This window comes from Mirounga angustirostris, unplaced genomic scaffold, assembly GCF_029215605.1.
Source record: "Mirounga angustirostris isolate CCGP_5_RB_7025 unplaced genomic scaffold, mMirAng1.0.hap1 SCAF_16, whole genome shotgun sequence".
NCBI classification, from domain to species: domain Eukaryota; kingdom Metazoa; phylum Chordata; class Mammalia; order Carnivora; family Phocidae; genus Mirounga; species Mirounga angustirostris.
The window spans coordinates 6,428,802-6,455,804 of record NW_026991724.1 but is presented as its reverse complement, the minus strand read 5'-3'; the positions used below and the strand labels follow the sequence as shown (position 1 = coordinate 6,455,804).

Below are 27,003 nucleotides of genomic sequence, written 5' to 3'. Positions count from 1 at the left end.
TCAATTGTATGTAGGTGTTTTCACAATGAAGCATAGACAATGATGACAAACGACTGAGCTATGACAACATGTAACAACATGGACGGACCTCACAACTACAAGCTGAGGGAAAGAGGCTAGAAACACACAAATGTAGCAAAGGAAAAAATGGAATAATCTAAATTAGAAGGATATACAGGAAAATGTAGGCTATCTGTAAGAGGAGACCGGATAAGAAGGGGAGACAGGACACGGCACAGCACGTGTGGGGAACACGGACACCTTTACCCACTATCACTGGAGGAACGCAAAATGCAGGGCAATGCCTACCCAGTGGTACCATATGTCAAACACTTTTTAAAAACTTCACACAGACCGTATTCTACACTGCTTGTTAGCAGACATATGGATGGACAGGGAAAAGTGTAAAAATGGGCTGAAACGAGCCTCTAAAGGCAAAGACGGAGTCAGTGGGAAGGTGAGGTGAGGCGAGGCGACAGATAGGGCAAGTTCAGCTCCATCAGAGATTTTTCTCTTTCAAGCACCGGAAGGGTTGCTCTGTTTGGCACAAACATGCAAGATGGCTTGCTCTACCACAACTGGATACGGGCATATCCCATCTTTCTGGTCCACGGGTGAACACTTACAGAGAAGAATAGGAGTAATGAAAAATCAATGAGGGAGCGAGCCTGGGGAGGGGGGAGGGGAGGAGAGGAATCAGAAGGAGGGAGGAGAGAGACCACGGAGATGAAAACTAAAAGAAATAGTCCAAAATGTTAGCAGCTAATATTTCTGGTAGTGAGAAAATGCCATTATATGAGAAAGGAAATTTTCAACTTTTAAGGTTTGTGGGCCCTGCTTGTGGGCTCAGGGAAGCTATACTTTAACATTTAGTTGGGTCAAAAGGACTCAGCTAAACCCCAAGGCATGGGCTCTATTTCTGCCCGAAGCGCATGCTGTACATTGGCTTCCTTCCCTGGCTCCTGATAACAAGATAAAGTCGGTAACTTTCTGGAATGTCCTTCCTCATGATGATTTGTACCTCTTTGTGTAAAACAAAACAAGGGGCATCTGGATGGCTCAGTTGGTTAAGTGTCTGCCTTCGGCTCTGGTCAAGATCCCAGGGTCCTGGGATCAAGCCCCACATCAGGCTCCCTGCTCATTAGGGAGTTTGCTTCTCCCTCTGCTGCTTCCCCTGCTTGTGCGCTCTGTCAAATAAATAAATAAAATCTTCAAAAAAATAAAACAAACAAAAACAAAAAACATATATAACCCTCCACTGAAAGAAAGTTCCTTCCCTGGAGCACTCTCTTCTTTTTGAGGATTGTCTATCCCTGAGCAGCTGTCTTAACTGGGGTTCAAATAAAACTCTTCCCTGCTCTTTAAAAATTTTAAAGCGGAGCCTGGGTGGCTCAGTCAGTTGAGCCTCCCACTCGTGGTTTTGGCTCAGGTTGTGATCTCAGGGTCATGGGAATCAAGCACAGAGTCCGCTTGGGATTCACTCTCTCCCCCTCTACTCCTCCCCCACCACACACGCACTCTCTCTAAAATAAATAAATCTTTAAAAAATTTTTTTTTAAAAAGGTTCATTTTGCATCAATATATATTATTCTTTTTTCAATTTTACTTTCAAAAAAAAAAAAAGGAAAGAAAAATAAAACTATATAAAAAAGATTTACCTGGCAAATTTTAATAAAAGCACAGCTGGAGTAGCTTGTTAATATTAAATAAATTGCAAAGCAAGGCAGGTACCCCTCACAGTAACATTTTACCCTGGTAACAAGAACACTGCCCCAACAAACTGCAATAGACACAAACCTTGATGCTTCTCACAGTATGTGATGCTTCTCACATAAAGCAGACTGGGGGAGAGAAACAAGTTCACAACTGTAGTCAGGGACAAAGAGTTCTCTCTCCGAAAATTATAGCTTAAGGTGACAAAATAAGGACAAAGAGAACCTGAATAATACAAGTCACAAGTTTGATCAAATGCACACATATGGTCCTACAAACACACCTGAACTCCGCACCCAGAGGGTACTGCTTTTGTTTAAGCACATTTACAAATATTGACCAAGCCATGGGGGTGGGGTGTACCACAGGGGTGTACTTGTACTCGGATTTTTTTAAGGGTTCACAATAAAAGCCACAAAGCATTTATTTACAATTGTCCACTGCAGTTCTCAAGACCTAATGGCAAGTATGTGTGCTGCACTCTGAGGACCCAGGGAGAAGGCGGTCAGTGGGGACAACCTGGGTCAGGACAGGGCTGCAGGTGGCCCCACATGGAGCGCCCAGGTCTGCGGGCAGGAGGCAGAGCTGAAGGGAGGATTTTCATAGAATTTTATAAGCTGATTTCAAAAGTCACATGAATAATGTAAAGAAATAGCCTGGGAATTTTGAAAAGAAACCAGAAGGGGAACGTATGTCCTAGCAAATGCAAAAGACCTGATAAATCCATAATAATCGAAACTATGTTATCTCCACAGTGAAAGGTATGAATCAATCAACTTGAGAAAAGGTTGGGAGAGAAACAGGGACACAGGGGGAGGGGGAAATGAGAGGAGGGGGGGGTAGAGGAAGGAGAGAAGGTTAGTAGGATGACCAATCCAATTATGTTGAGATGACTGGTCATTTAGTAAACCCCAAGTTACAAATTTACTTCACATCATTCATAAAACTAAATATCAGATAAAGGTAGTAGGGCAAAAACTAGAACTTTAAAATTATTCAAAGAAATATTTTTTTTCCTTCAGAATGGGAAACACTTCCACAAATATTAAAAGAAAAAAACAACCAAAAAGATAGATTAGCATCTAAATTAAAAGTACTGTTTAACTAAAAAGACAACTGGAACAAAGTTAAAAGGCAAAGGTTCAAAAACCCATCCCTGTCTCATCTGGTAAAATGGTATCCTCTAGAATACATCCTAGAAATCCGTATAAAAATGAGCAACCTGACAGAGAAGTGAGGAAAACTAGGACCTTGTAATTCACCTGGAAAACCCAAACCTCTAACAAATACCCAACAAGATGCTATCTTTAGTAGTAATCACAGAAGGGTAAAAATCAAAAAAATAATAAACCATTTTGTACTCATCAGATTGGCAAAAATTTAAATGGGAGAAAATTCAATGGTGTTGGGGAGCTAGGAACTCTGGTGGGGGGGTAAATTTCTATGGCCAATTTAGCAAATAAGCGAACAAGGTGGCCAACCCACCCCCCACCCCCCTTCCAGTGTTGGTCTAGGCGTAGCTATGGGGTCTCTGTTCTGGCCAACAGGTGCAAGAAGAAACCACAGAGTAGGCTTTCCAGAAGGCTTTTTAAAAGGAGCAGAGACTGGAATTCCCTTTGACCTTATCTTTTCTCTCCTTCTTGCCTATAATGACAGGTAGAAATGCAGCCACCTTCTCAGCAAGAACATGAGAATGCAGGCCTAACAGTGTGGAAAGATAGGGCCTGGTCCCTGAGGTCAGCATCCTACACCTGCTGACTTCTGGACTCCTTTGCAGCATGAGAACAACCAACCCCTGTTTCTTTAAGCTACTCTGAGCTAAGTTTGTAAATGAGCAGCTAAATGCGTGTCTGGCACGGTAGAATCTATTAAAAGGTCAGTTCTGCTTCTGGGTGTCTATCGTCACGACTCATTTGGAGAGGTGGAGAAGAGCATTCACAGTGGTGCGGTTTGAGCAGTGGCCAAGCAGACAACTGAGTAAGCACCAGGAAGGCAACAGCCATATCACCAAGGGTGTACGTACACCATGGAATACCATGCAGCTCCTAAAAAGACTTGGGTAGATCTACTTCATTTGATGGTCATAAAGACGACCCATCCCATGCCCCCATGGTATCACACGTTGATGTCACTGGTCCTATAAAACAAAGGCAAGCTGACCTGCCGCAGCTTCTCCCTTGGATGTGTACCCAGCATGGGGTGCAGAAAGGCAATCTGGGCATTAGACCTCCCAGCTCCTAGGCCTCACCCCAGGAGTCATGCAGGTGACGTCGGCAGGGAGGTGGGAGACGTAGATGGGGCAAAACCACAGTCGGGAGTGAAGTTCTGATGAGCACCTAGAAGGAGAGCTCTTCCCACACCTGGGGAGCTTCGGGCTTCTAGAGCAGCCTGGGGTGGGGCTGGGGGCAGTCACCCCGGGCTCCGAACACTTCTGTCCCTGTAGTGCTGGCCTGGGCAGGCCTTGTGGATGGCTTCCCAAGTTTGGGATGGTGAAATCACCATAATATTGCGAAAGACAAGGCGTCTTTTGAAGCTACTGTTGCCTCTGGACCAACGCAGTGATGGCCAATTACAGGGACAATTACCTGCACTCCGGGGCGCGGGTGGCTTTTAGGTTGTGAGAAAATGAAGAGTAAAACATTTATGACGCATTTTACGAATGCTTTTGGAGGCACGTTGCTCTATTTACTGAAATATCAAGTTCCATTTGAATTCGCTGGATTGTTTTCCTTGTTGCTTGAATCCTACAGTATTCTGCAAAATGGTTTATTCTACGGCATTCACCAGGTTGATATTGGAGTTTGTTCAAGGCTATCGTTGTGCTGCATAATTTGTACCAGTATTTACTGAAATGCTTATTTTTCTACATGCACAATGGCTCCTAGAAGAGGAATTTATTCCAATGTATTAGTTTGCTACGTGACTTTTACCAGGTTTTACTGAGATTTGCTTCATTTTGCCTGTACTGCAGAAAAATGCCTTCAAATATATTTTGCATCGTGGCTTTCTTTTTTAGTTCCCAGTATTCAACGAAATACAGTGCCTGTGTTGGCCAGTATACTCCCACATGTCAAATCACCTTCCCTTCCACCGGTAAATACATTCTGCAGCTAGCTACATCAAAGGATCACTGACAAACACATATACATAAGATTTCCTTTAGCTAGGTAATTTTAGACTGATATTTCAGGATTGGTAGAATATTGCTGCATACTCAGAATTTAGAATTTCCTACTTGATTCTACCGTACATGTACAAAATGATATTTTTTTCCTTTAAAACCACTTCATAATAGCTTTAATACATATATTATGGAAAAACACTTAATTCTTTATATATTTCAGTATCTTATATAGAGAGCGACCACTCAATTTATTATAGACAATGAGACACATTTGAAAGTGAAAGTAGGGAGGGGGGCACGCCTGGGTGGCTCAGTCGGTTAAGCTGCTGCCTTCAGCTCAGGTCATGATCCCAGGGTCCTGGGATCAAGCCCCGCATCGGGCTCCCTGCTCAGTGGGGAATCTGCTTCTCCCTCTCCCTCTGCCTCTCCTCCTTGCTCTTGCTCTCTCTCTCTCTCAAATAAATAAAATTTTTAAAAATCTTTTAAAAAAAAAAAGAAAGTGAAAGGCGGCACTATTAAAAATTAGGATGAGGGGCGCCTGGGTGGCTCAGTTGGTTAAGCGACTGCCTTCGGCTCAGGTCATGATCCTGGAGTCCCGGGATCGAGTCCCGCATCGGGCTCCCTGCTCGGCGGGGAGTCTGCTTCTCCCTCTGACCCTCCCCCGTCTCATGCTCTCTGTCTCTCATTCTCTCTCTCTCAAATAAATAAATAAAATCTTAAAAAAAAAAAAAATTAGGATGAGACTACAGGAATGGAATTGGGACGGTCCTTGCCAAACTGCGACATGCAGTCACCATATTATATACCAGCACACCTCCTATGTCAGCAAATAAGGAATATATACTAATATCAGTAGATCATCATGATGCACTATTTTTGAGAAAGAGATAGAGAGAGAGAGATTGAGAAAGCACGTGGGGGGGGGGGGGAGGGGCAGAGGGAAAGGGAGAAAAAATTCCAAGCAGGCTCCCTGCTGAGTGCAGAGCTCAACACTGGACTCAATCCCACAACTCCGAGATCCTAACCTGAGCCAAAATCAAGAGTCGGACACTTAACCTACTGTACTACCCAGGCACCCCATGATGCACTATTTAATGAGAAACACAAACAGCAGAAGGAACTGTAGGGTAGGAGACAACAGTACGGAGAAAAATGAATACTACAGCCCTATCTCCTATACAAGTCTATACATACACACAATTTCGAACACATTGGTAAAAGCCTGCAGTGTTTTAACTTTTTACAAGGAAAATGTATTCATGCATTAGTTGTAGTTACTTTTAAAACTAAAAAGGGGTATTCTGAGTGTATAGGATTAACAGCTTGACTGATACTCCATTTTGAGTTGGTTTTTCAGCCTGCATGGTTTAGAACAAAGACACACCATTGTGACTGTCCAAGTACAACAAAATGTAAAGCAGACACGCACAGATTACCATTTTTTCCTCTAACACAGTGTAACCTGCTCTCCAGCTTAAAAAAAAAAAAAAAGCCTCTGGAACTTCAGAGCTCAAAACATCACTGAACTGAAGTCTTTATTAAAACCACAGTAAACAAGATGGCACCTATTACAAGGCCAGGAGTCAATGAATCATTTTCATCTCCACCTTCCCTGTCTGAACATCCAATTCTCATTCACACCCCGGTCCTGCATGGCTAATTGCTTAGTGAGTCTTCCACTTGAATGCCTCAAACTCAACCAGGAGGTCCCATCGACTCCCATACACCACCAGCTCCCCCTCCAAAACCCTCCTGCCTCCCCGAGCAGAACAGCTATTAATTTTAACAATCTATGTGCATATAGTGCTTTGCAGGTTACAAAGGGGCCTACACGCCACCTCACTGACCAAGCTCCCCCGTGAGAGGAGTAGGAAATGCTTTATCTCCTCCTTACAGATGAGTGGCAGATTGGTTCAGTCACATTGCTAATAAGAGGAGGATCCCACCTAAGGCAGGGCAAACAAATGCATGTGTTCCTTGACCACTGGGGGGCCATGAACACCCACCACCAAGTAATTCTTTTCCACTTCCCAGGGCTTAGAGAAACCTCCCCTCGGAAGTGCTTCGAAAAAAGTTCACCTTTCTGTGGGAGAACTGAAATCATTTAAGGATAGCCCGAATAGCCCGAAAAGTTGGACTTTGCATTTTCAATACTTTGGCAGGTTTCTTATCAGGCTCGTGCTCCACACCCAGAATGGTGTAAGAGACTGCAGGGGAGGCCACGCTGTCCATCACCAGAGGGTAATCCTTGGGCTCTGCTCCCAAGATAGGATTTAAGATGCTACTCTAGGAGAGGAGATTAACACATGTGCAGTATGACCAATGCCAGTATTGGATTAGGTGCAAAAACAAATCAAGTTTTCTTTGAGGATGTTCTATGGGTTATTAAGGCTCTAACATGCCATACTGCTTAACTGACCTACACACACACACACACACACACACACACACACACACTCCAGCCCCACGCACGTGCATTTATACAGTAAAATGCTTTGCTTGTCGGTAGAACTAGGAGTTTGCGCAGCAGAAGTACAGGTAAGTGCTTCTTGCAACAAATAAAATAGTAATAGTATTTTAATGACAAATAGTGGCTGGGTGATGTCTGGCCTTGAATACACACCATGCATGATGGCCATCAAGAGTTTGCTGTCTGGATCCAAGTGGACATAGCTCAAATCTCAGCTTTGCCACTTCCTAGATGAATGACCTTGGGTGACCTTGGGTAAGATGCTCCATCTTTCTAAACCTCCATTTCCTCACATGTAAACTAGAGATAATAAATGTACCTACTTTTAAAAGTCATTCAGAGGGGCGCCTGGGTGGCTCAGTCAGTTAAGCATCTGCCTTTGGCTCAGGTCATGATCTCAGGGTCCTGGGACTGAGCCTCACATCAGGCTCCCTGCTCAGAGGAGCAGGGAGTCGGCTTCTCCCTCTGCTCCCTCCCCCCCAACTTGCGCTCGCCTACTCACGCACGCGCTCACACTCTATCTCAAATAAATAAGATCTTTTTTTAAAAAAAGGCATTGAGAGAACTAAATGAGCTTAAGAAATATAGACAGCCTTACACATGGTAAATGGTCAACAAATAGTAGCAATTAACTATTAAGAATGATTGTTTTTGAGTAACTTAGTCAACGAGAGTGGCAGGTAATATTCATCATTATCCCAGTGTTTAACACACCTAGGAGCAAAATCCCTATGGAAGTTACTTGACCACAACTCAGTGGGGGTGTTTTAATTGCCCCAGCGACACAGCAAATAATTCCTCCTCAAAGCTGGGCAGCGCTTCAAACCTCTATTAGTTACTCAAGACACTAACACGTAGGGGATGGTTAAGGGTATGCGACGACTCATTCTCATAACACAATTTAAAAATATGTATTGGCAAGAAATTGTTTCACTCTTAGAACTGTAATAAGGCTCCACTGGAAGACTGGAGGAAAAAAGACGTCTAGAATATTCACCAGGATTAAAGTCCTACATATTAGCAATGAAGAATTTTTTAATTACTTGCATGCTTCAACCAGCTCTGTTAAAAATAAGCATTGCAAAACACTGCAGTTAAACCCCTTGTTGGCTGAAAGACACTTGCCCAGGTCACCTTACTATGTGTAATTTCTTTGTAGTGAGCTAGGTTTTGCCCCAGCCGTAATTACTTGATTCCAGTAACAAAGATATATTTCTGGGTGCGCATGAGTTCTAAAATACAGAGGGGTAACATCTTATGAATTTGCACAGCTTAGAAATACCATGGACTGGTTGACTCCATTCCTGGTTAGATTTTCAATAGCAAATGGCGAGTCTGTGCTAAGAGATCACGTAACCAGGCCCAACCACATGGACTGCAGAACGAGCCCTTTGGCCCAAAGCAGCCGGTTCCAGGTGGACTGGAGTCTGCACAGAGATGTGGCCAGGCTTGTCAGGGAACCAAGGACTGCACATGCACAAAGGGGGAGGCGGGAGGTCACCTGAGTCTGAAGTCCTTTTGTGAGTCCCATCCCCCTCTTTATTCATTCAGCAAAGGGGTGCTGAGCACGTAGTGTCACAACGTACTAGGAGGGAAGACCAAGGAGCATTCAGGAGCCTCTCACTTAGCATCCTGCAAAGGGTATCAGTCAGCATTTCTCACCTCCTTGTTGGAAGACAAGAAACACCTGGAGTACACAGTCCCAGGCCACTCAGACCTTCTGAATCAGTAACTGCCAGGGGAAGAGTCTGGAATCTGCATAGAATTTTTATTGTAGTAAAGTATACATAACACAGAGTTCTGAAATTGTTGGTTTCTGATCATTTTTTCCCCTGGTTTACTGGTTGCTTTGGCGAAACAATAACCCCTAAAGCTTCTCTCTCTGCTATTCTGCGTCACATCGCTCCTCTCTTACTTTCTTTTTTAAAATAAAAATGGTATATATTTAAGGTGTACAACATAAGGATCTTATACATATATACACAGATAATGAAGTCATTACTAGAGTCAAGCTAATTATCTCCTCCCATAGTTACGTTTGTGATGAGAGCACCTGAAATAAATCTAGAGCGCTAACATACCCCAAGAGGGCTCCAGTTAACAATCCTGTACTAAATATTGGCATCTGTATTTTTAACTTGGGCCTCCAGTGTTATGTTCAGGGAGAGCTGGGAGCCACAGGTTTAAAGGAGTGGGTAAGGGGAACAGCAGAGCCACATGAGGTCACCTGGCTGATAAATGCATTCAGCCAATCAAGAAGCATTTATTGGGCAGGTGAAGGGCTGTATGGTGTTCTCCGGATAAAGAAGTTGACAAAACAGCCATGGCCCCTGCCCTCATAAGGACACCAAAATTCTGGGGGAACAAATCACTTTGTCAGACAATTTTCTTACTAAAGAGAGAGTTTGAACTAGGTTGCTGAAAGCCTATCAGCCCAGACACGCAGGATTCTATAAACGGACATTAGTCCAACTCAGCAAGAAGAACGCCAGCGAATGTTTGGTTCCCCGCGGGATAAAAGCGCACTCCCCTCGGGCTCCCCACCCCCTAGGGCAGAAGGCACACAGGTGAGTGGAGAATGAGCGCCCTTAGGCACCAGAGTGCGTTCAACTGTGCCCAGGAGTGAGCTGTGGAGACTATTAACTAAGACCTTTTGCAATGCATGGAGAAAAACCCAACTCGAGACAAACAAACAAAAACTTGAAGCAGGAAGAAAATGCAGTGAGACTCACAGGACAAGATGATCCAGGATGAAGTCAGCCTTGGGTACAGCTGGGCGGCGGACTCGGTGAGGTCTTCAAGGACCTTCTCTGTCGCCCTTTCTGGGCTCTGGGGTCCTTAACTCCCAGCCGGAGCCAGGAGCCCAAACAACGTTTTCAGAGCTTAGTCTCTCTTCCTGGGTAGAAGAGTCCCCGGCAGCCCTGAATCCTAACCTCGGGATGAAGCCACCCAGCAGGCAGAGTTTCTCCAAACAGCTCCAGGAGAAAAGTGGAAGGGACGATGCTGATTGGCCCCCCGTTGACCAATGACTGTGCTCGGGAGGATGGCCGCCTTCTGATTGGCCAGGTCTTGCACAAGGAGGTCAGCACCAAGGAATGGGCTGGGAATGGGTATCTCTCACCAAAGAGGGGAGAGGAGTGTCATTCTCCAAAGCAAGGGGTGCTGGCAGACAGGGACAATTTTAATAAGACACGAACTGCTGGTGTTGGATGCCAAGACCAGCTAACATGGGGACCATTAACCCCAGGGTGCCCAACGGGGTGAGAGCTAGTTCTACGTTGTCTGGAAGGCGAGGGAATTTGGAAAAGAATGCGAGATAGGAGGTACACCAACAATTGTCAGTAAAACAATCTACAGCAAAACAATACTGGCTTTCTTATAATCAACATTTTAGGTGATTGAGAAAAATAAAACCTTGGGGTGCCTTTCTCAGGTCATGATCCCAGGGTCCTGGGATGGAGCAGAGCATTGGGCTCCCTGCTCATCGGGGAGCCTGCTTCTCCCTCTGCCACTACCCCTCCCCCTGCTCGTGCTCTCTCTCTCTCTGTCAAATAAATAAAATCTTTAAAAAAAAAATACCCCCCCCCCCCCCCCGCCCCAAGACCTACTCTGTAGCCTTGAGAAATACTCTAGCCTAGGTCATTTGGTGCCAGAATTAGTCATTTGGCCCCCAGGAAACTGCTGTTTGTAACATGGCACCCTCTGATACTCGTGTTTAGAACAGCACTAAGGAAATCAAGTGTTTCCACCGGACGGAAAAGGCCCTTTTTCCTTTTTTTGCAGACCTAGGCAGTTTTGCGTTACCTTTGGTTTCCACTGCAAGGCTCTTTGTCACAGGGTATGATCCTCCAACACACTTACCAATGACCGCCCAACGATACCTTGGAAGCACTGGCTGGGGTGGCATGGCTGGCTGATTCATGCCCGGTGTCTAGAAGCGCCCCTGTGTGCACAAGCGTAAACATGGTTTCGTATCATTACGCAGGTTTGGGGATTCAATCCAAGGTTGAGGGAAGGGGAGGGCAACTAGGAATGTTAGAACTAATGGAATTCCTTAACTGTGGTATCTCCTGACCTGAGAAAGGAAGTGCGTTACCTTTCAGAAAATAGACTTGGGGCGCCTGGGTGGCTCAGTCATTGAGCGTCTGCCTTTGGCTCAGGTCATGATCCCAGGGTCCTAGGATCGAGCCCCGCATGGGGCTCCCTGCTCCGCAGGAAGTCTGCTTCTCCCTCTCCCATTCCCCCTACTTGTGTTCCTTCTCTCTGTGTGTCTCTCTCTGTCCAAAAAAAAAAAAGACTTGACTTCTTTCAAGTGGTCCGCTTTCAGCTGCGATGTGGAGAACTCAAATAACTTTCCACTTTGCCCACATCCCTCGCCCTTCCCCGAACTTACTCCAGCATATCGGAGCTCCACCACATCACATGGAACATGACCTTGCTTATTTACTAGAGCCCATCTAGTCTTGATTTCGTCAACACACGGTGCTCGAATAGTAGGTTGGCCATTTTTCCCAGTCAACAGTTTACAAATGCTAATGTATGCACCAGAAAGGAGTGTTCACCCTCAGAAGGAAAAATAACGTTCCTTAACAAATACCTACCGAACTCCTGTTCTGTGCAAGGTGTTAGGGATAGAGGAGCTTACAGGCATTAGACAAATAATTGCACCAACTATTGCAGTTGTGATAAAAGCTGTAAAAGAGAAGCAGGTGGTATGAGAGTTTGTAGCAGGAGGACCACACCTACACTGTTGGGATCATGGAAGGCATCTGGAAGAAGGGAGCTGAAGCTGAGGCGTGAAAAAAACATTAGGCATCAAGTGAGGAGGGATGTGAGAAGCTGGGAAGCCGGAACCTGCAAGCACCTGGTGTAGTTCAGGCAGAGAAGGGAGTGTGGGGGGAGGTGATCTTGAAGCAGTTAGCAGGGGCCAGATCAAGCACGGCCTCCCTCGGACTCACATTAAGGATTTTCAGCCTATATCCGAGGAGAGTTTTGAGCAGGGAAGTGACATACATTTACATATAGGATCACTTTGCTTGGCCCATGGAGAACGGACTGAAGGCAGGCAGGAGGGTATGTAGGTGGAAGAGAAAAGAGGGTATTATTGGAGCCTAGGGGAGAGAGGTAACACCTGTTCCCTGGACAACATTGAGGCATGAACAGATGTTAAAGTCAGTGGGTTTCGGGGGGGGGGTTAGGTGTGTCAAGGGCAGGCAGGGATCGAAGATTATCCCAGATTTCTGGCATAAGAAATTCAGCGGGTACTGGTGATGCTTACTAAAGAGAGAAACCCTGTAATTTGGAGGGGTTGTGTGATATGTTGATGGAGAGGTGCATGTGACATACCCAGGTGGAGATGCAAGGGACTTGGATAGATGGGTCTGGAGCTCAGAATGGTCTGAGCTGGAACTCTAGTAGTATGTATTTGGGATAGAGATGGAAATGAAAGCCAGGGGTTTGGATGCGATCAGGAGCTTGGAGAAATTATATTAGAAGAGGGTCTAGTAATGAGCACTGAAGAAATCTACCACTTAGGACTGGAGTGGAGGAGAGGACGAGGGAACTGACGAGACATAGGAGTGTGGTAGTGGGCTCCAGCATGGCCACCAGTGATTCCCCACCACCTCGTCTTTACGTCCTGGGTAGTCTCCTGCCACATGGAACAGGGCTAACCTGTGTAGCCAATATGGTATTGTGCAAATGACAGTGCATGACTGAGGCTGTGGCTCTAAAACCTTTGAAGATTTAAGAGACCCAAGGTGGTACTTAAAAGTGTTGCTCAAATAATAAAGCTTTTAGGAATCTTAAGGGTATTGTCCCTCAGCAGCCTGAGCAGAAGCCCAAGGTAGAGAAGGACTTATCTCAAACTTGTGGGTGTGGCTTTTGCATAATGGGGTGAACTGGAATAAGACTCCCAGGAGACACACAGTGTTCAGAAAAATTTTATTTGCAGTAGCACCACCAGCTTGGGCTGAAAAGAGATACACTACAAAGTGTAAAGAGGTCTTTAGACCTCCCAAATTCTACTGGGTGGTAGCAGGCTGAGAAAACGATGTAGCTGTAAATATGGGCTACCTTTAATGGAAAAGGAGACTCAGAGGATGGAACCAAGAGCCCAGCCTCCAAGATGGCCCCCAACATTCCCCACCTTCTGGTATTCAAACCTTTGGGTACTTCCTTCCCACACTGAATAGGACTGACCTGTGTAAACAGTATATTATGGAGTGACAGTGTGTGACCTTTGAGGATACGTCATGAAAGACATTGTACCTTCCACCATGCTCTCTTAGATCACCTGCTCTGGGGGAAACCAGCTACCATGTCATGAAAACATTCAAGCAGTCCAATGGAGATGCCTACATGGTGAGGAACTGAGCCTCCTGCCAACAGTCATGTGGATCAGCCATCCTGGAGGTGGATCCTCCGGCTTCAGTCAGGCTTCCAGATGACCGCAGTACCAGATATCATGAGATGACCCTCATGAGGGACCCTAGGCAAGACCAACCCAGTTCAGCTGCACCCAAATGCCTGACCCATAAAAACCAGGACGTAATGTTTGTTGTTCTACGATCATATGTCTAGGAGTGATTTGTTAAGATGGTATGTCTTAGGGTAATTTGTAGTAGATCTTGAGGTAATACAATAGGTCATTAATACAAGGAGAAAGACCAAGAATGAGTTCACGAACAGTGAATGAACTGTTTCAAGGAAAGAGTGGACAAGAGTGTCAAATGTTATGGCGTAGCCAAATGCCTCACACCTGGATGACAAGAGACCCCATATATCCGTCCTGAATTTCATGGGGCTCTCTTGATTGTGGAAAACAACAAAACCAATCAAAACCCCACTATACTCAGTATACTTGGTGTAAGAAAACTAAGAAGTATCTATCATTCTTTTGAAGGACTTCAATAAAAACATGTTTTGAAAGTCTGCAACGCCTCTCAGTAACAGCGGACAAATGTTTTACTGAACGTACCCGCTCCATCAGTGACCTCGTGTGGACACGCCATGCCATTAGTGGGCTGTAAGGCGGCAGAGGGCAGAGGAACCTGCCCTATAGCTGTACTGTTGGGTATGCCATAGGTGCTCATACAAGGTAACTCCAGACTAAAGCAAAAGCTTAAGATAGGGGCGCCTGGGCGGCTCAGTAGTTAAGCATCCAACTCTCGATTTCAGCTCAAGTCATGATCTCAGAGTAGTGAGATCGAGCCCCACATCAGGCTCCGTGCTGGGCATGGAGCCTGCTTGGGATTACCTCTCTCCCTCTGTCCCCCCCGCCACCCAACAAAAAAAAAAAAACTTAAGGTAGAAAAGACTCTAAAAACATTTTACCAAAAATGAACACTACCACTACCTCGTATTTATGTGGTAATATATATATTAAAAGTACTTTCACAACATCTTATTTTGTGCTCACAAGAAACCCTGTGAGGTGGGTGGTGGGTCTGTAGAAAAGGCAAATACAAGTCATTCCTATTTCCCAAGTGAGGAAAGTAAGAGGCTTCAGTTACTGGATTAAAGCCACACAATATCTTCATGGTTGCAGGTCTTCTGGTATCAGGTTGAGCATTTTTTCCAAAATACCCAGGTAGCATTTACCAGGGAGTATTCATCTAGCTTCCTCTTTCTGCCAATAATCTCAACACAATTCTAACGTAACCTTCTGCAGCAATCTCTCTGCCTTGTGCTTGAATATGGTCTTTTCTGAAGCTGGAATCATGGAACGGGTAAAGATTCTCTGTCTTCTTTTCACTTTGGTTCCTGTGCAACAGGACATCTTGAATGCCTTCCACGGCAGTCCTCAAGGGTGGCTGGACAATACCACCATTGTTCAAAACATCCTTCACTGGAAGTTGCCTTCTGAGAACCCAATTTCTTCCCAGAAGAAAACCAGTCTACTGGTTGAGAGTTATGTTTCATTTTTAAATTACAAATGGCATCATCAGCTTGATCATCTTCCTTAGTCAGATGTGTGGCTGTTTCCTAAACTTCAATCTAAGCTCAGAGACCAAAACTTTACAAACACTGAGTATATTCAAACATGCTCGTTACAGACTGAGGGCTTATCACAAAGACGTTCCAGAAAGGTTAGTGACAACAGCACCCTCTGAACAGAATTCCCCTGAGGAAGAAAACCCTCATAAGGAATATATAGCAACGATATGAATAAAAACAAGGGCTTGTGTGTGTGTTGAGTGGCCCTTTACATGTCTTGTCTAATTTAATCCTCAGAAGAATCCTATGAGGTAAGACAAAGTTCTGTTTGTTTAAAACTCAAACATTGCCACGCGGTCACACATGGGTCATGCCTTATATCACAAAGGGCAAGAACTAATTCCTAAATCCTACAGGAATGAAGAGCTAATGCCTCTCAACAGCTACCATCTCCTCAGAGGGTTGGTCTGTAGGGATCTGACCCATTTTGGGGTTTTTCACACATTTTCAAGCCTGTTAGTGTTCTGCCGTTCCCATATCAGTGCACATTTTAGTCTATTTTCAGTGGATGCAGAGTGTAGGGAACAGAAATAAGTACATTTTTGGCTCAGAGAAATTCAAGACATTTCCAATCTTCCTCAGTCTGGCTCCATGGCTCCAATATGATTTCTATCATACCCATCCAAAGGAGAAGGATACAAGAAATTACATTTCAACTTTGTGTTTGCTTCTTTTTTTCTCCTATCAGCATTAGTGCAAGAAGGTAAGAAATGAAGACTTGATCCAAGAATCTATTCTTAAGTAGCAATTTGAAGAGCCAAAATTTGCTACCAGAAATCTATTTCTATCTATCTAGATATCTATATAGATATAGATATATTTAGATCTAGATAGACATTTTAAACCCATAGTTTTTTTGTTTTTTTTTTTAAAGATTTTATTTATTTATTTGAGACAGAGAGAATGAGAGAGAGAGAGAGCACATGAGAGGGGGGAGGGTCAGAGGGAGATGCGGGACTCGATCCAGGGACTCCAGGATCATGACCTGAGCCGAAGGCAGTCGCTCAACCAACTGAGCCACCCAGGCGCCCTAAACCCATAGTTCTTGAAAACCATCCCAGCAAGTGTGTTCAGGTCCTTATTTCTAGTTCCCTCATAGTGACAGAACCACAAAAGTAGGCAGCCACGTGAGAACTGCTATAGCCAGGAGTAAGACCATCAGCCCATCCCAAACAAGACACTCAGAGTCACGATTCCCAGGACTTCTGCCATGACCATGGGCTTTAAACCATTCTACTACTTCCTGGAGGTCAAATGGCTGAGGCTCATAACCGAGCTCCTTCTGGGCCTTCTCTAGGCTAAAGTAATGTGTGACGCCAGTTTTGTAAACTTCTGTGCGGGTGAGGAAGGGCTGGAAGTTGTAGAGTCGACCTAAAATGAAGTGAACCATTTCTGTTAGGAAAGCAAAGCAGTAGACGAGGGTCAACGGCAGGCGGACAGATGGGAACGTGTAGCCTAGGCCCTCAACCAAAGGCCGGAAGAACTCAAAGTTGTTCACGGGCCTGCCATCTGAAATGAAGTAGGGCTGCCCAGAGGCAATGTGGCCCTTGGCAGCTCTCAGAGCCTCTGAGGCCAGAATGTGAGCCTGTACCAAGTTATCCACATGGATAAATTCAACCAGGTTCCTAGGATCTCCGTACACAAACTTGAACAGACCCCTCTCAATGTACCTCACTATCCTGGGAAGGTGCCTTTGCTCTCCAGGCCCATAGATACCAGCCGGCCGCAGAGCACAGCTTCTTAAGACACCATCACTTCTTACCAGGCTGCTACCATTGGCCTCCAGCACCTTCTTCTCTGCAATAGATTTGGTCCGAGAGTAGTGATCAGGATGGAGGTGAAGAGGTAGGTAAGGCAGAGATTCATCTCCATTTCTGATAACTTGACCTCCAAAGATGACATTGAAAGTGCTGGTGTAAACAAATCTTGGCACCCCTCTCCTCCTGCAAACCTGGAGGATGTTGTCTGTGCCCCCCACATTGACTTCTTCAATCAGGCTCCAATTCAGCTGCTCCCGCCCCGACATGCCATAAGAGGCAATATGGAACACACACGTGACATCCGCATCCTGGAAGGCGCTCTCCACGTCAGAGAGGTGGCGAATGTCTCCATGGATAAACTTGATTCCTTCTGGAATAGAATGAGCAGGGCTGCTGATGTCGAACAGAATCACATGGAATCCTTTCTGGTTCAGAGCACAGCCTAGGCTGAGATGAGAAGCAAGTTAGATCAAATCGCTAGTAAGCTATGCCTAAGGAAAAGTGCATAAAATAATTTACCAATCAGTGTAGGGCTGATCCAAGCCTTCTAGGCTCATCCCAAGTCCCTTACTTTACATGTTCATTGGTGCAACTCTTACTTATGTAAGTAAGTATGCAAATATTCAAAACTGAGGATCCACACATCTACTCGAATTAAACTGAGAGGCTTTATCTTCTAATACAGTGGCATCTACATATTCCATTCCCCCCCCCCTCTGTTTATGAAACCACCACCCATTCTTTGGAATATTTATGAATGATAACAGAACTGCAAAAGAATAACTATTATTTCTAATGTTTTTGGTGATGTCAGTTATCTCCCTAATTTAATACCTTTACAAAGAATTTTTCTTAAAGTAGAATACATCTGTAGTTCTGAATTTCAGCATCTGAGCAGTGGGCAACCTAGTTCATTTCTGATTTAACACTATTCAAACAAGTAGAAGCTGACACTACATTAATATCAGAGTTGAAGGCTCTGTTTTTTTTCCAGCAACTGAAGGCTGTTTTTTCCAGCAATTACCAGTAAAATAATTCCATGGACATGTGTGATCGATGCACTGACCGGAAACCAAAATAGCCACCTCCTCCTGTAATGAGGACAGTTTCCTTTGGAGATTTTTCGAAGTCCATGTGTGACAGTCAAAAGATCACTGGACCTATGAGAAAGAAGTATGCAACACTGTTACTGATCCCTCGGAGGCTACTGCTGCAGGAAAAAACAGGGCGCTGATCATAAGCTCACAGGCTTATGAAAGCCCAGCAAAATGCCCGACATAATGGGCACTCCATGAAGCCATTTCTCCAATTTCCTTTTCTTCAAGCTCTAGAGTCTGGGCATTGATTGCTCTATTACATTTCCACATACCATGATTACACCTCTCAAACGTACACGGTTGCACAAAGCCTGACAAGTTCTTCTGGATGAGTGTACTAAGTACATCAGATGGCCAGGAAAGCTAACCGGTCCATCATGCAGCGATCAGTTGGTGTGGCGCCTACTGAGGCTGTTTCCAAACACACTGGATGTCAGTCACTGATACTTCACCCCAGACTTCTTCCCTTCAGTATGTAGGTCTGCTTGAATGTCACTTGCTCAATCAGAGACGCTTCTCTGATCCCCCTAAAAGAGCTCCCCTTACCTTAAATACAGCTTTGTTTCTTCATGGTACATTTCGCTACATAAAATTATCTTTTTTTTTTTTTTTTTTTTTTTTTTTTTACTACTGCTCTCCTTCCAAGAGAACTGAGTAAGTTCCATGAGAACTGAGACCTTCCGCCTTTTCCACTGGCAGGTCTGTACCAGAACCTAGAACATGGCAGATGCTCAACAAATATTTGTTCAAATTATGGATGATTTTGAACTGTGAAATACATCCAGTTCAGTAAAATTATGATGGGCACAAATGACGCAGGGCCCTGCAGTGTGTAAGAGTCATCGTTATGTTTGTCAACGAACACTGCTACTTTCATTTAACTTCTCTTCTGAGAAACGCTGAGTTATGGAGTGAAAACAACACAAAGCTAAATGAGACAGAATTCTGCTTTCTGGAATTTATGATGGAGAGAGCCTTTTGCAAATATCTAAACTACAAAGCGAAAAGGAGAAAACAAGATTACTGTTAAATGTTGGTGTAAGCAAAGTGCTATGGGAGCACCGAGGTGGTGTCGAGAGAAACTGATTCTGAAGGGCGTATTAGAGAAGACTTCACTGAGGAGTGAATCAGGACAAGGCAGAGGCTTACCACCGGCTGAGGGGGCATCGTTAATGAATGGAACAGCAACAGGAAGGCTGTGTTGGGCAATTAATATGGTGAGTCCACTGGGGCTGGTATACAAACTGAAGCCAAAGCACGTAGCTGGTGACTGAGGTGGGAAAGATGGCCTAGGGTCGGCTTTGAGACACCTCTGAGTTCCTGGGGGGGAGTGTAGATTCTATTCTGTAGACAGTTGAAAGCCTTTGTAGGTTTACTGAACAGGCTTGCTCCCTTTGGTCCTTGCTAAGGGTCAAGCTTTCCCTGGAGGAGGGTGAGGCTGGAAACAGCCAAGAGTCTCAGTAAAGGGTGATGGGACTGGGCTCGAGGCTTATCTGTGAGGAAGAAATGCCAGCGTGCTGAGCTGAACACAGGACAGGATCTGGTGAGCAACTGAGACCCCAGTGGGCAGCGTCCAGGTGAAGTCTGAAGAGTGTGCAGACATTCACTGAAACAGTACACATAGGTTTTAGAAATGTTCCATTTGGTTAACAGATGTTCTATTCTGATTAAGAGGATGCCAGATAACAAAGTTTAAGATATTCTTAGTGCCTCCACAAGAATTCCACGAGAAGGGATTCAGAAAATGGGCCAGGCCTCAGAGTCCAATTAGGAAAATTCCAACAGAAATTCTTCCTAATCTCTAATTATTCTTTGTTTTTAAAACTGCACATTCCAGTGCAGTCACAGGACCACAAGTCAGCCATGGTTCATGTGCACATTAGTCATGCTGGGAATGTACAAGTTCAAATTATTAACGCATCAGAGTACCTGCCAGGCCTATTCATGCTACTCCTTATTACTTTCCAACTAATTCCACAATGATCTGAAGCAAGAATTTATATAACTGACCTGATCAGGAGGGTCAGAGGAGAAAGGTGGCAATGAGTAAGGAAAAAGTAATGATTTAGCAAGACAAACAGCAAGGAAACGAAGCCTATCCACCACCAGGTGGGTAAAACCTTCACAGGTTACCAGCCATTAGCATTACCACCAGAAGCCACGGCCTCCCTTCCTGGCTCCCCACATCAGCAAGCATAGACAAAACGCAGTAGACACATTTCTCAGGAAATTGCAAGAAACTCCCAAGAACACTAAGCCAGAAGGGAGAAGAGTAGATAACAGTTTTTCTTCAACCAGCTGCCTGATCTTTACACTTTACGGCTTCTCTTTTATTAATTAGTTACCATCTGATTCCTTCTGGGGCTGGGCACTCAATCTCAACTGCTTTAAGGCTCTTTCAAAACCCAGCTTAGTAATTGCTTTCCCCTGAGTGGAGGGTGAACGGTCACATCTGACCTGAGCAGTCATTCTAGTGGATATGGGTTAAAGTTAAGTGCATGAGCCAGAAAAAGGAATCTTAATTACAAACAAGAAAAAATGAAATTTAAATCCACCTGACCTCTTGATAATACTAAGATAAAAGTGAGGGTAATAAAGTTGATATCTCACAGGGAAGTTATGAGAAAACTCATAAAAATGACTATGGGTACTTTAAATTTACAAAGACCTAATTAAATGCTAAGGATCAGTAATAAGAACCTTAGATTACGCACACAGTTCCTTCATCCCGAGTTCAAGATGACAACTGCTAACCCTCGGGTATAATGCAATATACAAATCTAGGTGCTACTGGAGTCCAGAACAGATAGGAGAATTGAAGACTGCTTTCATAAAAATAGATTTTTATTGGGGCGCCTGGGTGGCTCAGTCGGTTAAGCGGCTGCCTCCGGCCCAGGTCATGATCTCAGGGTCCTGAGATCGAGCCCCACGTCGGGTTCCCTGGGAACCTGCTTCTCCCTCTCCCTCTACCTGCCGCTTCCCCTGCTTGTACTCTCTCTCTCTCTCTCTAATAAAAAAAAAAAATTTACTTCATGTTTGCTTCAAGGAAGATAAAAACAGCTCCAAGTGGTTTAACTCTGTGGTGGTATGTTTTAAATTACTGCCCACGTACTACCTAGAGGCAAAAGGTAACTGTGTTCTTACTGTATTGAGATCAGGAAAATACATCGAGGCTAGACGGTTTAGAAATGGTGCTGTTCAAATTCCATGCGTGATCTGAAAATTATTTGTGCTTAATACAAAGCAGTCAAAGCAATAAAGACGAAGTCGGTAAAGATGATAAGGGGAGTAACCCTGATACAGGTAAAAGGGATGTGAGGTATACAACCTAAAAGGCCAGACACATTTGGGAAGAAAATTAGCTGAGGGCATAGCATTAAGTGGGAAGTCGACATACTCCAGGGGGAAACATCGTGGTTACCAGGGGCTGGGGGCTAGGCGAAAGGAGATGTTGGTCAAAGGGTACACATTTCCAGTAATAAGGCAGGATGAGTTCTGGGGATCTAATACACAGCAGTATACCTCACTACAGTCAACAATACCTTACCATGCACTTGAAAATTGCCAAGACTAGCTCTTTAGAGCTCTCAGCATACACACAAAAAGCTAATTGCGTGAGGTGCCTGCGATGTTAACAAACCTTACTGTGGTTACCATTTCACAGTATAACAAATCATCACATTGTACACCTTAAAACTAGTGTAATGTCAATTACCTCAATTAGCAGGAAGGAAAAAAAAAATCTTAAATTCCCCACCCAGAACTGGTTGTAAGTGGCTGAGCTACACCCACGGCTTGAAGTCAGATGTGCAGTACTCCCAAGCCTGGGCTCCCTTTTTTTTTAAGATTTATTTATTTCAGAGAGAGAGAGAGAGGGAGAGAGATGGCGCTCAGTGGGGAGGGGCATAGGAAGACGGAGAGAGAAACTCAAAGCACATGCTGCACTGGGCTCAGAACTCACGCGGGGCTCAATCTCAGGACCCTGAGATCAGACCTGAGGCTGAGACTGAGTCCAAACGTGTTGCATGGAGCACTGGATGTTTGCGCAAACGGTGAATCATGGTGACTAACATAACATAATATAATAAAATAAGATTAAAAAAAATAAAAAGTCAAAACTAAGGTCGTAGTAAAGTGAAAAAAAAAAAAAAAAAAGAGTCCAAAAGGACTTTGCTACCCAGGCGTCCCCCCCCACCCCCCAAAGGCTGGGCTCTTAACCAGGCGAGTCGCCCTATGGGGTTGGGACAGTGCACTGTTTACTTACCACCTTTACAATTTCTGTCACATCTGGTACCTCTGCTACCTATTATGTTTGTTTAAACCTATTTACCTTTTTACAAGAAATACATTCATTTTAAGGGCGACCCTCACATTCCCACTTTATTTTTTATTTTTTATTTTTTAAAGATTTTATTTATTTGAGAGAGAGAATGAGAGCGAGCACATGAGAGGGGGGAAGGGTCAGAGGGAGAAGCAGACTCCCTGCTGAGCAGGGAGCCCGATGTGGGACTCGATCCCGGGACTCCAGGATCATGACCCGAGCCGAAGGCAGTCGCTTAACCGACTGAGCCACCCAGGCGCCCCATGATTTTATTTATTTAAGAGAGAGAGAGCATGAGAAGGGGGAGGGTCAGAGGGAGAAGCAGACTCCCTGCCGAGCAGGGAGCCCGATGTGGGACTCGATCCCGGGACTCCAGGATCATGACCCGAGCCGAAGGCAGTCGCTTAACCGACTGAGCCACCCAGGCGCCCCATGATTTTATTTATTTAAGAGAGAGAGAGCATGAGAAGGGGGAGGGTCAGAGGGAGAAGCAGACTCCCTGCCGAGCAGGGAGCCCGATGTGGGACTCGATCCCGGGACTCCAGGATCATGACCCGAGCCGAAGGCAGTCGCTTAACCGACTGAGCCACCCAGGCGCCCCATGATTTTATTTATTTAAGAGAGAGAGAGCATGAGAAGGGGGAGGGTCAGAGGGAGAAGCAGACCCCCCGCTGAGCAGGGAGCCCGATGTGGGACTCGATCCCGGGACTCCAGGATCATGACCCGAGCCGAAGGCAGTCGCTTAACCGACTGAGCCACCCAGGCGCCCCATGATTTTATTTATTTAAGAGAGAGAGAGCATGAGAAGGGGGAGGGTCAGAGGGAGAAGCAGACTCCCTGCCGAGCAGGGAGCCCGATGTGGGACTCGATCCCGGGACTCCAGGATCATGACCTGAGCCGAAGGCAGTCGCTTAACCGACTGAGCCACCCAGGCGCCCTATTTATTTATTTGAGAGAGAGAGAATGAGAGAGAGCACATGAGAGGGGGGAGGGTCAGAGGGAGAAGCAGACCCCCCGCCGAGCAGGGAGCCCGACGCGGGACTCGATCCCGGGACTCCAGGATCATGACCTGAGCTGAAGGCAGTTGCTTAACCGACTGAGCCACCCAGGCGCCCCCTCTCACTTTCCCACTTTAAATGGGAAACCAGAATGATTTGTCGTAAGGGAAGGGTAATATTTCCAGGAACTGTGTGATGAAAACAAATGATCAAGTCTAGCCAGATGGAGATGCCTGATGAAAACTCTGAGCTTGGGGTCTGCTCTTTAAAAAACCAAAAACAAAAAACAAGAAAAGAAACAAAACAAAACAAAACGCACCCAGCGGCCAGGGTCTGAGGCCTCCGAGACAGCCTAGAAAGCCTGGCGCGCCTGGCTCCTTGGAATCCAGCAGAGAGCTGGAAAGGGGGGTCGTTCCCGCCACCAGGGTGGGCGTCACCGACTGCCGCGCCGACCACCGCGCGCACGCTCTGCTCTCGGCGCTCCCGCCGGCCCGGACAGCGCACCCCGGACCCCGCGGGGCGGCCGCGGCCGCCCTCCCAACCCGGGCCCACTCACAGCATCGAAGACGGCAGCACCTGCTGACCGCGACAGGCCGGGAGGCCGGGAGCCCAAGCCTCGCGAGACCGCCGCGCCCGTGCCGTCGGACGCGTCTCGGGGAGCCACTTCCGGGCCTCTCTAGGAAGGCCGGAGGTCTCGGCATCTCTATGATGTGCAGGTTTCACGTCCATCCTCACCTGTGCTGGGCCAGTGGGTTTGCTCCAGGAATCTCCCCTACGTGCCCAGCCCGACTGTTCCAGCTTCAGGGCCGCATCTACTTTTATTCCCACGTCCAGTTTCTGCTTTTAGACTTCCGCCTCCGTCTTTGTGTACCCACAGTGCTGAGCACGGTGCCTGATAAATGTGTATGGGGGGGGGGGCGTGTCTCAGCTCAATCAGTATTGCTTGGATAGATATAGATGGATGATGAATGGATGGATGACGATGAGGCTCCATAAGACTCCTGAATATTCACCTGCATGTGTCTTTTCAACTCTCCATCTCTGAGTTTCCACATTTATGTGTATGCATATGTTTTCCGGTGTCCCTGATTTTCCCTCTTTTTTCCAATTCCGGTAGGTGTGAGGGCATGGCAGTGGGACACCGACAGCATCTGCTACACACCAGAATCCTCTAATGCTGTGCTTTTTAAGGGTGCTCCATATTGAGGTTGCTGAGGAGTGGGCTTTCTCTCCAATCCCAGTGATTTCCTTGGGCACAGCTCCTCAGGTGTCTACTGAGGAAGTGGCTTATGACACGAGCCCTAAAGAATGAATAGGAGGCGGCCCAAGAAGAGAAGAAAGGGACATCTTGGTGGAAGAAATAACAGGGCAAAAGTGTAGAGTCGGGATTGAGTGTGATACGTCTAAGGAATAGAGAGGTGCGGGCTATGTCTGTCCTAGGAGGAAAAGGGAAATACGGTTCTGCATACTACTCAGATACTGGAGCTTCTTTACACCTCTGCCGTGGTTTCAGGGAATTGCAGCATCTGAAAAACACTGTCCTGATACACTTTGAGGGCTTCCTTCTGCCCCTTGAGATCCTTTCTCCAGGAGGCCACACTTTCATGGTTGGCGGTTTTCAAACGGTATGTGTTGTGATCAGCTAGGAGGTGTTATAACTAATGTCCTACCTAGAGTATAGTAGTGAGCATGAAGTAATGAATAACTCCCCTTTCTAGTCTTTAGACTTAAAGGAGGTATAGCAAGGAAGTAAGAAACAGACCTTGGAGTCAGAGCAGTGGGGATTTGAATGCCGACTCTTCACAGAGGAGTCCTGAGCTGATGAGATAAGGTGAGGTCTGTGTCCCCCACAGACCCCTGCTGGGCAATATTCGCTGCTCCTGTTACAGATCACCTTCAAGACTATACGTGCAAAACGTTTACAGGAATGTTCACATCCACATTATTCATAATAGCTCCAAAAAAGAAAGAACCCAAATGTCCATTAATGGGTGAATGGACAAAAAAAATGGGATACATCTACACAAACAGAATATTATTCAGCTGTAAAAAGCAACCAAGTACGGACCTTCCTCGACTTACAGTGGGGTTATGTCCTGAGAAAGCCATCGTAGGTTGAAAATATCTTAAGTCAAAAATGCATTTACTACACCTAACCTATTGAATATCATAGCTTAGTTGAACCTACTTTAAATGTGCTCAGAACACTTCCATTAGCCTACAGTTGGGCAAAATCATCTAACACAAAGCCCGCTTTATAATAGAGTTTGAGTATCTGTGTAATTTATCAAATACTGTATTGGAAGTGAAACACAGAATGGTTGTAAGTGGCTCAGTTGTTTATCCTTACGATCGCATGGTTGACTGGGAGCTTTCGCTTATTGCTGCCACCCAGCATCATGAGAGAGGATCATCCTAAATATTGGTAGCCTGGGGGAAAAGACCCAAATCCCAAATTCCAAATTCGAAGTGCAGTTTCTCCTGAAGGCACATTGCTTCCTCACTGTGGTAAAGTTGAAAAATCAAAAGTCGAACCATCCTAAGTCTTAGGTCAGGGGCCATCTATACTGATACATGCTACACCATGGATGAACCTAGAAAACATCGTGCCCATGTTTTTATTAGCCAGTTTCAGAAGCCAATCACAAAAGACCACATACTTCATGATTCCATTTATATAAAATGTCCAGAATAGGCAAGTCCATAGAGACAGAAATCAGATTGGTGGTGGCCAGCAGCTGGGATGTTTGGGGTGCAATGGGGAGTGAGCGCTAGTGGAAATAGGGTTTCTTTCTACAGTGATGAAATATGGTGATGATTGTACAGCTCTGTGAAGGCTAACAATCACTGATTTGTAAATCACCCTTTCCATGGGTGGGTTTTACGATATGTGAATTATATAGCTCATTAAAACTCTTATTTAAAAAAGATTAAACCATGGGACACCTGGGTGGCTCAGTCGGTTAGGCCTCTGCCGTCAGCTCAGGTCATGATCCCAGGGTCCTGGGATCGAGCCCCGCATCGGGCACCCTGCTCCAAGGAGAGCTTGCTTCTCCCTCTGCCCCTCCCCTGCTTGTGCTCTCTCTCTCTGACAAATAAATAAATAAAAGCTTAAAAAAAAAAAAAAGACTACACCTACAATAATGTTTGTCTCTTTGCAATTGCAATGTCATTTGAGTAGGAGAGAACAGGATGGCCAATCATCCTGGACATGCCCACAGAAGATGACAAAATCAATACAGGTAAGAGTTCAGGAGCCGCTGCCTTCGAGAAGTAAGCATACTTCTTTCCACCATCCCAGTATGACAGCTTTGCTCCCGGGACTCTCCTCCCCACTTCCTCTTTCTCAGAGGGAAAAGAGTACAGACCATGAGCAAAAGCGGGGTTTGTATAATAAATGGCTTCCAATTAGCTGCATTGAAAACCGAGAGTCGACTTGTATTGATTTTCATGATCAAATTACTTCATTTTGTCTCTCTTCTAACTGCTAGGGTAATTTTATGCCAGGATTATTTTAGTCAT

General features: G+C 45.4%; 1 protein-coding gene across 4 annotated transcripts; it reads right to left on the bottom strand.

The window, feature by feature from the left end:
• Positions 1-13,235: 13,235 nt before the first annotated feature.
• SDR42E1 (short chain dehydrogenase/reductase family 42E, member 1) lies at positions 13,236-24,106 on the bottom strand. Of its 4 annotated transcripts, none has more exons than XM_045890676.2 (3): positions 24,038-24,106; positions 18,090-18,225; positions 13,236-17,512 (listed from the first exon to the last, which is right to left on the bottom strand). In XM_045890676.2, the coding sequence occupies exons 2-3, from the start codon at positions 18,197-18,199 to the stop codon at positions 16,399-16,401; spliced, it is 1,224 nt and encodes a 407-aa protein (XP_045746632.1). In that variant the 5' UTR covers positions 18,200-18,225; positions 24,038-24,106; the 3' UTR covers positions 13,236-16,398. The 4 variants fall into 4 exon arrangements, with proteins under 4 accessions (XP_045746632.1, XP_054367216.1, XP_045746631.1 ...); XM_054511241.2 differs by having other exon boundaries at positions 18,132-18,225; positions 24,038-24,103; XM_045890675.2 differs by lacking the exon at positions 24,038-24,106 and adding an exon at positions 23,801-24,031.
• Positions 24,107-27,003: the final 2,897 nt, after the last annotated feature.

Coding starts and splice junctions, on each gene's coding strand:
- SDR42E1 (XM_045890676.2), bottom strand. CDS start 18,199: ATGGACTTCGAAAAATCTCCAAAGGAAACTGTCCTCATTACAGGAGGA. Junction 17,513..18,089: donor TCCATGGAATTATTTTACTG/GTAATTGCTGGA, acceptor TTCTCATCTCAG/CCTAGGCTGTGCTCTGAACC.